Source organism: Schistocerca gregaria, chromosome 8 (genome assembly GCF_023897955.1).
Source record: "Schistocerca gregaria isolate iqSchGreg1 chromosome 8, iqSchGreg1.2, whole genome shotgun sequence".
In the NCBI taxonomy this organism is placed as follows: Eukaryota; Metazoa; Arthropoda; class Insecta; order Orthoptera; family Acrididae; genus Schistocerca; species Schistocerca gregaria.
This window is the reverse complement of record NC_064927.1, coordinates 126,361,484-126,374,243: the sequence shown is the minus strand read 5'-3', so window position 1 is coordinate 126,374,243 and position 12,760 is coordinate 126,361,484. Positions and strand designations below refer to the sequence as shown.

Genomic DNA, 12,760 nt, shown 5'->3' with positions numbered 1-12,760 from the left:
ATGTCGACAATATTCTTTAGCATTTCTGCATTGTTGTCTCAAAGGAACTTGAGTAGTGCGAAGATATCTTTCTTCTTTGCATCCATAATCCCAGGATGAGACTTCTTTGCCGTCACCACGTCTGTTTTGTGCAGTAGCAATGTACAACCTCGTTTCTTTATTTGTTAAGGACTGAATGTTGCTGCATAAGTAGACAAGACTGTAACACAAAATGACATATTTTTGTATTCCAAATAGTGTCTTTTTCTTTGAGTTTTGTGATATAGTATGGTGATAACACTCCTCAATAATGTCCACTCCTTTCACCACTCCAAAGGGTGCTGGATTCTTTCTGCAGCTCTGACATATAATGGCACACATTCTCAGTGTTTCCAACATTCATTATCATTTTTCCATACATGCCGAAGTTATGGTCAAATTGACTGTATGAGTATCCCTGAACTGGAAATACGTGTTGTATGGTAGGTTGTTTGATTCTGAAAGCACAGTACAAAATAGTAGCACACTCATATTTTTGTTTTACCCCCCACAAAAATCCGATAGAAGCATAAGAGTCTTAATATTGTTTGGTTCCTGGAGTTTCCTACTTATGAAGTCATATAAAAAGGAAGAAACAGAATTTGAATCTCTTTTTACTGAACCTTTGAGGAACCAATAAAATGTACTTGACTGGTCACTGGACAGTGAACATTAATTACATAGAACTGCAGTAGCCTGTTACAGAATGGCATAGTAATGCTCAGTGCAGGCAGAGGCATGCTCTGTGCATAATCAAATTTGAGCACTGAGGTATATGTGTTGTTAAGTTTAGCCGACTTCAAATACTTGTACAGGGTTTGAAAGGAAACTGGTCTCAGAGAGAGCAGGCCATGTCCCAAATTTCCATTGCAATTTTATGTGGTCTGTTGCTGTGTTTCCCTCTTTTGTCTTCTACCATAAGACCAGTAGCATTCATTCTTTAAAACTGTTTTTGGGTGACTCTCGGTAACTTGCAAGATACTTTGGAATTGGGATTTACAAACTATGGTGCTATTATTGTTGCATTTTAGGTGGTATATATGTGTGGTGCTACAATTCTGAGCAGACCTAGCTGCATTTGATGCTCAAGATAGTGTTTTCTTTTCAGTTAAACTTAACATCAATGTATCTTGTGTGTTATTGTCACCTAAAGTCCAAAACTGTTCATGGATTTGTTGGGAATAATTTTATATAGCATTCCTTTGGGCAACCTTTATACCGACTGCAAATTTCTTAGAATAGGCTTTCTTACTGGTTTTTGCCGAAATGGATTATTGTCCTGAATTTCTTTTCTTCTTCACAACTTCTTTTTTTCCCACTTCCCTTTCTGCATCTTATGTTTCCTTTCAATTAGGTGGTTCTCATAATAATCACACTCCATACTGGACATACTATCACAATCACTTCCCATATTTTGTTTACAGTCACTATTTAGTTTCCATGTGGTGCTGGAAAACATAAATTCCATGGCACAGATATCTTGTCTCTGACAAATAGGTCTCAGTGCAGTGCACACGTAACACTGGTAAAAACGGCATGGAAGCTGTCTATCATGCTATGGTGGTCAGTGGAATGAGATGAAGCAACACGGCCTTCAAATGTTTCTAGAGGGTGTTGCGCCTGTCGTAGGCTAATAATAATTTGTGAGAACTATTACTGCACGAAATGGAAAAATGACTAGAAAAATGAATGTAATGTCATTTTTCCTTGGAATGCCTCAATTAGAAGTGCATTCAATGCAAATGCAGAGACAGATTGTTCATTGGTGGCTTGTCTGAACGGGAAACAATATGAACTTTTGATAGAAACAGGAGCACACGTATAGATTGTCAGTCTGGACCTCGTGCGGTAATGCAGTTGAAAATGGTTCATATGGCTCTGAGCATGATGGGACTTAACATCTGTGGTCATCAGCCCCCTAGAACTTAGAACTACTTAAACCTAACTAACCTAAGGACATCACACACATCCATGCCCAAGGCAGGATTCGAACCTGCGACCGTAGTGGTCACACGGTTCCAAACTGAAGCGCCTAGAACCGCACGGCCACACCGGCCGGCTAACACAGTTGATTCAGTCAAGACAACATGGCATGGGTTTAAAATAGGAAACACAAGGTTCATGAGCAAATGTAAGTTTGGTCAAGTGTGAGACAATGTGTCACTGTGATACTTGGGTTAGATTTTCTGGGTAGGCATTGTGCTAGAATCAACCATTGGCAATGAGCAACATTGTTTTGTACGTAGGTGTATAACGCATACAAGGCATATTAATGGTCAGGTTATGCTGTCAATAAACCTGGATAATTTTGGGAGAGATGAAGTGAGTCTTCCATAGGAATTACTGATAGCCACATTAGAGGTTCTCGAAGAGGAAGATACTGAGGAGTCTACGGTACACGGTAGAACAGAGTGAACAGTCGACATATCTGTGCTGTGAGAAAAAGTTAAACACCTTTAGGACAAATATGGGGCATTAATCGAATCAGTGTTAAACACAGTATAAGGATTTGTTCAATCCACAAGGAGTGTTACCTGCTACACCAATCACACAACATAGAATATCAACAGGCAATCCATCTGACAGTATTTAGAAAACAGTATCGGCTACCTAAGCATTTACAGCCTTTAGTAGAGGGCATGGTGAATCAGCAGTTATCAAATGGGATTATAAAACATACTGGTAGACCATGGCCAGCGAGTATGATGACTGTGGGTAAGAAGTCACCAGATGGAACAAGAAAATATCAGATTTGTTGCGACTGCAGTTTCTTAAATGGAAAAGCAGTAAAAGATGCGTATCCGATCACTAATATTAGGTGACACATTAGATAATTTGGGTCAGTGCAAGTTTTTTTCATCCCTCAATTTAAAAAGTGGGTATCATAAAATTAGGGTACACCCTAAGGATAGTCCTAAAACAGCACTTACCATGACTTCTGGTCACTACTAATATTGTAGGATGCCTTTTGGGCTGAAAAATGCACCAGCTACATTTCAGAATTTATCAGATGGAGTCCTCAGAGCTTTAAAAACCAAACAAATGCATGATGTATCTCGACAATATAATTATACTCACAAAAAGCCTGGAAGAGCATGTTCGGCATTTGGAGATGGTATTTGTCAGGTTGAGAAAGACTTGACTTATGCTAATAAGCCTCACTTTGCACAATCAGAAGTAAACTATCTGGGCCATATAATAAGCCAAGATGTAGTAAGGATAGATCCACACCTTACATCAGCAGTACATGACTTTTCAGTCCCTCATACAGTTAAACAATTGCAGTCTTTCCTTGGATTAAGAAATTACTATAGGAAATTCATGAGATGACGTTTAGCTGGACACCTGAGTGTCACACTGCATTTCAAAATTTATTCAGATCCAGTTTTGATTTTACCAGATTTCACAAATGAATTCATATGGTCATGTGATGCAAGTGGTACTGCTTTGGGAGTGATTCCAGGGCAAATCATTTACAGTAATGAACACCCAGTGGCATATGCATCACGTCAGCCTGATAAGGCCGAACAATATTATTCTACATAGTTTCTCTTATTTTAGACATTATGTACATGGACATAAGTTCACATTGATTAATGGCTACCAGGGGTAAAAGATCCCAAATCATCTAACGAGATCGGCTTTGAAACTGTGTGAATTTCAATACGATGTGATTCCCAAAATGGGTGTTAAAGACTCAGAAATGCAGACACATTTAGCAGGAAGATTGGAACACTGTAAGCATATGCATTTGATCTAAAAGATCTGAAGAGAGCACAAACTAATGGTACAGTGTCAGGTGTACCGCAAGCAGATACAGTTTGACATACAATATGGGGTTTTGTGTAGATCAACCAAGTGTGGACTGTGTGTTGGGGTTCGAGCAGACATACTACGAAAAGCAAATGATCATGCATTATCGGGTCATGGGGCTAACAGAACAAGAGTAGCAGAACAGTTCTGGTGGAGAACAACACACGCTGATGTTCAACAGTATGTCAAGAACTGTAACTGTATTCTGTGTGCACAATGTGCTGATTTATGTCATCAAAAAATAGAATTACAAAAACTACTAGAGAGCAGATATTCTGGAGCTGTTTCACAAGAGTCAATCAGGTAACAAGTATGTGTTATCAATCACTTCTCAAGGTAGCTGGTAATGATAGTAATACTAGATCAGAAGGCAAGCAAAGGAGCTCATGCTATGATAAAGGACTGGATACTTAGATTTGTGGTGCCACAAACAATTATTATGGGCCACGGCACAAATTTCATGTCTGAACTCATTAAGCAAATGTGTTACTTACTGAACATTAAGAAATTATATACAAGCCCATTCCAGCCATAGGCAAATGTTCGTACAGAAAGAGTTCATAGGACTATATCTAAGTTGCTAAGCCATTACATTATTCTCAACACCTATATTGGGATGTATATTTACATTCTGTAACATGCGCGTACTATTCAAAAACTCATACAGGAAAAGGATTATTGCCTTAAGAGATAGTATATGGACGCAAAATACCTTCTCCATTTGATGTTATTCAACCAACATTGGGAAAAGAAAGTGAACATGTTAAGGTGTTAGCGTAAACTCTAAAGGAAGTCCGAAAAGGAAAACACAAAAGCGCTTTAACGTCAAGAGCACGTAGGATTAAGTAAGAGGAATTTACAACAGTATTGTATGGGTCAATGGGTATTACATGCAAACCCTTACACTCTCAACAATAAGATAAAAAAGTTTTTGATGAAGTTTTAGTGTCCTTACCAAGTGGTCGAAGTAAAGTCACCTGTAAATGTAAAGTTGCAATTACTAGGATGAACTTCACTAGTCCATATTAATAGAATTAAACCTTTTAAAGGGGCCACAGATTTCTTTCCTCAAGTACCAGCAGAGGTGCCACATACTAGAATTAAGAAGCATACATGGGTAATAGTAGAATGTAACTGGGTAGATACAAAATCTACTCACCTAGCGGTGGCAGAACATGGACATAAAAAAGGGTTATAATTACGCACTAGAAAAGATGTATGCGCAAAGTGTTGATTAATCTTGGTGACTAGCACATAAGCTAGAAAAAACACAGTTTCAATAGACAAAGACTGACAAGAGGGACACAAGAGGGAACGATGACCACTTGGTCTAATATTACAACAAAAACAATCAATTTTTGACAATATAATGTAACTGTATAGATAAAAAACCTACTCACCAAGCAGCAGAAAAATACGAATATAAAAATGGTTACAATTATGCACTAAAGAAGATGCCCCTACATCTTTCCTGTGTAGACCCAACACTGTATTGGCCAGAAAATCCCTTCAGCATTTTACCTATTCAGAATATTTCCTTTCTAAATTACACGCTAGATGCTATGGTTGGGGTTGGGTCGTTTGGGGGAGGAGACCAAACAGTGAGGTCATTGGTCTCATCGGATTAGGGAAGGACGGGGAAGGAAGTCGGCCATGCCCTTTCAAAGGAACTATAACGGCATTTGCCTGCAGCGATTTAGGGAAAACACGGAAAACCTAAATCAGGATGGCCGGACGTGGGAATGAACCATCGTCCTCCCGAATGCGGATGCTACGGTATTACAGGGCATAGACAAATTGATTGCTGCATAAAAGGAGCTAAATGCTGTTGATCAAATGTTAAGACATGTTCAGAATTATCACTGTGGGTGAACACGGAGCACAGATCAACACTAGTATAATTGGAGTAATAACAGTCACTATCGCAGTTTATCTTTTCCTAAGGAGTAAAATAACAAAAGCAGAGTCGAAACTCACACACAAGATCTGTCTGGAATGGGTTGTACCAAAAGGCAATGAGAAACTGCAACATAGGTTAAGTTGATAAAGAATTTTATAAGTGGAGTAAGATTATTATATTAAAGAATAAGACTTTTTTTTTGCCTAAAAATTTAAAACGGGTATGTTGCATGTCAACTTTGTACAGTGCAGTAAAACTGGTAAAATTTTCCAAGTCCCTGAGTGAAGCTACCTAGGTACATTATGGCAATGTTGACGCAAGGTGATCAGAATGGGAACATTTCACCACGGAGACTGGGACAGGACAAAAAACAACATCAGCACTTCTGGTGAGCCAGACAGCAGACTTCAACAGAATGTTGTGGGTCAGAGCAACCACACAGCATCATGCCACCTTCGTTTTGTGACAAAAGAAAGGCTAAGGCAAATGCAACAAATGTTACTTAGAGCTCTTATGAACTATTTCTTTGCTTTAATAAACATGTTAAGCAAGCACAGCAGAAGGGAAACTGCTAATACCTTCATAATAGGTCATGATGAATGACGTCAGGTAAACATTAGTCACTATTTTGCTCCATAAATATCCCAGCAGTTTAGATTGTGAGGCAGTCATCACAGCAAAATGATGTCCAGCACAAGTCGTCGTAGATTTCCAGCACACTACAGACAACAACAGCCACTACTGGGAGAGATGGCTATCTTGCCATAATCACCAGTCGCAGAGTTCAACATCACAGTCTACCAATTGCAGAGTTCAACACCACAGTCTGCCTCTGTCACTGATAAGGGGGCCTTGAGGTTTTTCTGTCCCAACAGGATCAGGACACCAGTGTTCCTGACATTCTGGCAGACTAAACAGAGCCTACCTGTAAAGCAGACCAATATCGTCAAACTTCACGACAACCGTCACCGTGGTACAGGGATGATGAACATTGTGGTGCACGGGATGACGAAGAAGGCTGGTGAGCAGGAGAGAACAGAGCACTTCCCAAGTCAGCATGTGAGAATTCAATAAAGGCGCTGCCATCACTCACTGCTGTAGATTCATGGTACAGCCAGATCTGCGGCCAACACAATCAGTGAACTGTCAGTGTAGCGGCCAGCTGGACTGAAGTGTGCGGTGTCAGCTGCCGTGAGTGAATTGAAGGCTGCTTGTGATGCGATTCCTCAGGGGGCATTGACAGATGATGCCAACCACGAGTCAAGATGCTAACTGTATTTTCATGGAAATAAATAACTAACTCTGAATCTTCTTTCACTGCACCTACTGGCGACTACAGGTAACCTACACCCTTCAGCCGAAAACTGGCAAGGAGTGGAATGGGAGAGTGCCTCCCATCAAAGCAAACTCTATTCGTGCCCTCCCAACAGTTGCCTCTTGCAATACGTAGTATGTGTACCAAATCTGGCTGAAATCAGTTCAGTGGTTCAGGAGGAAATGTGGAAATTACACTTTCACAAATGCATGCATCCATTTTCATATAATTATGTACATGTTTATATGTGTAAATAACAAATGGGAATGTAGGCAGATAAAACAGACAGCAAACACAACAGAGGAAAAGCTGTGATGGTCCTACACAATAACACACTATTAACTGATCTGTGCTCAGCGAAAAAAAAGGAAAGATGTGATAGTTGAATGTCTTGTTGATGACAAGGTAATTAGGCAAGATAATTAGGTGTGTCCCACTCATAGAACCCATCTGAAGACTAACCATATGAAATTAGGGAATCCTTGGAAAAATATAATCACAATGGCTGAACAGGTGTTGAATGTGAGCCCATTTGTCACCTTGCTTGATAACTATTCAGGAAGGTTTAAAAAACAACACCTTGGTAACTCTCTTTGTCACTTAGGACATTAATGCTCACAATAAAATGTGAAATAGAGACAGCAACCATGCAGCACAGAAGATATACAAACAGTGCACTGTTTTCGGAGACATGTTTTTACCCCCATCAAGAGCTTCACAGTGAAGATCCTACATCCCCAACATCAATTAGCATAACATCCTTCAAGGGTCATACTTTTGTTTGCCAATGGATAACATGCTCTTAGGCACAAAGAGCCAGCAGAAAAGGTGCAAGAATTAAAGTTTCAAGTAATATCACTGAGAATTACATACACACCACTGCTGAATCTTCGGTTTTACTTTCAGAATGGCTGAATCTTCGATTTAACTTTCAGAATGTCTGAATCTTCGATTTTACTTTCAGAATGTTATCTAACTTACCTATGATCACCCTCCCCTACCCCTACCCGGTATAAATGCCTGCTCTGTACAGCTCTCTGTTTTCAAGAAACAGGTATTTATATCAAGTTCAAACAAATGTAAGAGAGTGATAACAACGCTGATTGATATATGGGACTTCGTACACGGCTTTTTTTGTATCATGTGTCTCTAAGCCCCACATTCTAGAACATCTGAGCTATGTCACAGACTAGAATTCCTGTTCAAATTTCTCCAGCTGTAACAGCACTAAAACTGAAAACAAATTACTGACAGATGGTATTGTTAAAGATCTTTTCTCAAACCATTTACTTTCATTTTTTACATATTAACAAACTTTTTTCCCTTCTTATAATGGGCAGTCAAAATTGGACACTGTACATATTGGCAACATGCTCTGTAACACTACTAAGTATGTCTCCAACATCACAATGACACTCAAAATGATTGACTCATCTTCGCCCAACGCTACTGGCTTGCATTTCAGAGACAGGAGCCAACATTTTAGAAGTCAACCGGTCTTTACAAACTTTTAAGAGCATTATTACACGGCTAGAGAATGCCTTAAAGCGACTTTATTTGTCCTACTTCTCTCTTATATTCTACTTATTATACTCCCCCCCCTTTTTTTAAAAAAAGCTTCTTGCGTTTTTCCTGTTCCATTGTGGATTTTTAAATATTTTATCATGATCATCATTGTCTAACCCCCTCCTCATTACAGATGGGTCTCTGGCATCCTGAGATATGAGTGATCTGCCCTTCCTCTTCAACTATCCCCAACTTATCCCTCCCTTCTCCACGAGGAAGGAACTAATAGTTCTGAAAACTGTAACATTGTCAACACTTTTGAGTTAAAACATTGCAGGTGATTTGCGGCCTCGAATGGGTAATGTATATGAGGCTCATATTTGTAACCTGTTTATGTTTCTATACAAATAATGTTCCAACATTACAATGGGACAGTCAGCTGACAATGTAAACAAAAAAGTGAAAGTAGACCTCCTGATGGTTGAGGAGTTGAGAGTACAAATTAGGCCCACATCACTGGGCTGGCTGTCCATATTCTGTGTTCCTGAAAAAGTGGAACTAGCATAACAACCATAGGTATTGCTGATCCATTCTGGTGTTGTGAAGGTTGTACTCTTATGCTGTCATGGACCAGGATTAGTCTCTCAATTCATTTAAAAATAAATAAAAAAAATAAATAAATAAAATTAAAAACCAACGAGAAACGTACAACACAAAGCTAACTGGAACACAAAGAGCATTCAGTAATGGCTACAGTGCAACTGTTTGCCAAGGTTAGAAGGGTCATGAACATTTGAGTTCTGGCCTGACCTTTAGAGGTATCTTGCACAGCCCTAGTTCAAAGACCCCCGCCCCCTTCTGAAACTGCCACATTTAAGTGTCCACATTGTACATGTGGCAGCACTTTGTACAACAATACACAAGCAGCACACTGAACAATAATATACAATGATGTCTGATCTGTCCACAGTGGATATGTTTTCTACTTTGATGATCTGTAATGTGATTGGTTCTAAACGAGGGAACAGTGTTTCACTGCAAACTGATGTACTTGACATAGCTGGAAAAAACTATGATTTTTCTTCAGCTAAAGCAATTGGCCATGTAAGTGCTATGATGCCGAGGTCATTAGTTTATGCTGCCACCAAGCAAAAGCATTGATTCAGCAGAAAGAGAGCCACTGCAGCTTTGATGGCATGGTTGCTTCACAACTGAGCTATGAACTTATTGTCCTTATGTGATCAGAACCAACGCTGTAACAAAACAAGTATTCTTCAAGCGAGTTTACAATAACCACAGTTTTTAATCACGGTATTGCAGTCTGCCGACTACCTGTCCTGACGAGGGACCTATTCTTTTCAGACTCCACCACTGCTAACTGTGACACTGCTGCTGGTGCCAAGCTTGACGCTGTGCTTTTAACGCTCACTGGTGGACCATGCATAGGACCTATTTTAGAGGACCTACCTTAGTTGCTGCTGCCATAGCCTGGAGGTCTCAGGTTCCCCTGTGGAAATGAGCAGCCATTCATCCATCACCTGGGTGGGAAAACTTCTTATTGCACACCATTGCTCTGGGCGGACTCTGCTGCCACTTCTGCTGTGCAGGGTCTCTAGCACGATCACACACACACCTTGGCTGTCCTAGTCTGGGCTGCTAAAAGCTTCAAACAGGGTGGTTGACACAGATTCCTGTCCTACTGGGTTAGTGGCCTTGTCGTACCATTTGAGTCAGCATGCCATTGCATGCTGACTGCTCTGCCTTCCTCGACAGGGCACTAGCTGTTTACGTCCCGTGGGAGCTGGCATCCGACAATGATTTGATTCATGTACTCTGAGTAATAAAGGAATGCTTCTATAACGTTTATTCTCTGATGCCTCCTCGGACATCTAACAGGAATCCACTCACCCCTTGACTGCAACCCATGCCTTAGGTGATGGTATTCTGACATCCAGACAACAGACACCCTAGTTCCACAACCCACTATAGCAGCCAATCACACACCCAAAGTATACAAACAAGGAGGTAGGCCATAATAGCTTACTACACAAACAATTGCTTATATACATAGGAAATATTCATATTACCAATTTCAGAAAATAATTGCCATCTTCAGATGTTCTTAATCCACAAAAAGCTTTATACAGACAAACAAATACATTTAAGCACTTTGAACATCGTAAAGTCAAGCAACATTCAATAAATGTACATATCGTCACATGATGACTATCATTCATGTAAACTGCAAGGAGTCAATTGTCTTCAAATCTGTTATTTCGATCAAGTACAAAACTGTGCAACACACAGTTTGTTTCTGTATTATCTTCAGCAAATTCAGGACATGTGTTTAAAAGTTAATGAAAATTTCTCCACTTGTTAACAAGAATGCTGAAAATACATCTAAAAAATGTCAAAGTATTGTGACATTCAGAAAAACAGAAAAAATTTCCCATTGACTTACTTAAGGTAATCATTCAATATATGAAATTGGCATTTAACTATTTTTCGTTACATCCAGAATTTACTTTTAAACTTCAATTTTTGATTTCCTTATACAGTACAAGAAGTAAAAGAAAGGCATGCACCTCATCAGACTCTATGATGCAACAGAAACTTTGAGGGGCAGCAGTTGACTTAGCAGTAGTGGTAGCATGACAGCTGCACAGAATGACAACAGCTACGCCTCTTCTTAGTGACAACATGTCATACATCTCAGTGCACTGCAGAGAAGCACTGCTCAATGGCAATGTGTGCATCCAACCTTACATCACTATACAGCCTACGGTTCCACAAAGGACTGAAGTATGGGAAAGGATTTCTGAAAAATGGTTCCAGAAGAAGAAAGCAGAATGTGCACTACTTCAAGATCAGACATATCCAGTCAGTCACGCACAGGAACTACATGAATAATGATCATGCAATTACAGTAATATTCACCAGAACAGAAAGTGCATTGCCACAGAAGTGTCACTGAAAGCCACAGATCTTAAATCTTATCCAATAAATCCATATCTATCTTTCATCACTTAAAAATATACATTCCATTTACCTTGAACAGTTCCCGTCGGTTGGGTTTTTCGAGAAGTTTAGGAATGTTACAATCAAATTTCTTCTCAAAAGCTGGATCATCTAAAATGTATGGTTTTTCATCTAGAAAAAGAAAACATTTGTAAGATTTTCAATAATTCTGTAATACAACATATGTAAATTTTAGTAACAGCTACAAACAAGCACTCACCCAAAATTTTATTTTGAGCATGACTGTCGTGAACCCACACCACCGAAACAATATACTGACAACTGGACAAACAACACATAAGCTTCAAAGTTCGCACTAAATTTGGCATGATCAAATGTGTTGCATCCTTACACGAGGTTGCTTTCTCACACCCTAGTTGTAGCAATTTCTGTAAAATTACAAACAGAATCACAAACAACTATACAATTTTGGCAATAATGAAATGTCTCTCAAAGAAGTGCAGCACAGCTTCAACTGCACATATAAAACTGCAGCTACATCTCAATACATGAAATCAAATATTATGGCATAATACTTAATTCTCACAAACAACAACATAAATAAGGATATAATAAAAGTATTTTGAGGTCACTCTTTAGAGTAATGACATTCTTCTTTTTCTCTTTTGAACCAATCAGGTTTCAGTAATGTTGCATCACCCATATAACAATGGGGCAACAGTACTGGATGTGTGGGTCAAAGAAAACCTGAGAAGGCAGTGATCTCATATTACTTCGCTGCTAAGCAAACATGGACATATAAAGCGAGCTTCAAAAAACATTTAGGTTTGGAAAGAATTCCTTTGTATACCCTTGTCTGTACTACAGGCAGGCTCTGAGTGACTTGCTCTTCGTTTTACCTTCCCTAACCTACCCTTTCTAAAACACATACGAATTTAGAATATTGTCAAACTGTGTGCCTGAAATTGCCTGCTATAAAAAGATGGTAATTGGGGAGCTTTCTGGCTGGAATTTTGACTTTTGCAAACACTTCTGCTTGCCTGTTTCTTTTGGCCCTATTTAAGCTTTCAATAAATGATTGTTTCTGTTGAGAAGCAGCAGCACTTTCCTGCCAGTGACCTGAGTGCTGCTCTGATTTAACGTGTTTCTCAACATCATTTTTCTTCTGACCCAGTTTGATAATTACAAAAATCTGCAGAATACTGATTTTGAACCCTGGTGGGCATTCA

The 12,760-nt window shown here is 39.3% G+C and overlaps 1 protein-coding gene across 6 annotated transcripts in view; it reads right to left on the bottom strand.

Annotated features, from left to right (window-relative positions):
• The window catches only part of LOC126284081 (PAX-interacting protein 1-like), a 163,152-nt gene that overhangs the window by 12,467 nt on the left and 137,925 nt on the right, over positions 1 to 12,760 (bottom strand). For all 6 annotated transcript variants that reach the window (XM_049982720.1, XM_049982724.1, XM_049982722.1 and 3 more), the window contains 2 exons: positions 11,791 to 11,959; positions 11,602 to 11,702 (listed from right to left, as the gene is read on the bottom strand). In XM_049982720.1, the coding sequence (XP_049838677.1) occupies positions 11,602 to 11,702; positions 11,791 to 11,959 (270 nt within the window). The remainder of the gene's footprint in view (positions 1 to 11,601; positions 11,703 to 11,790; positions 11,960 to 12,760) is intronic.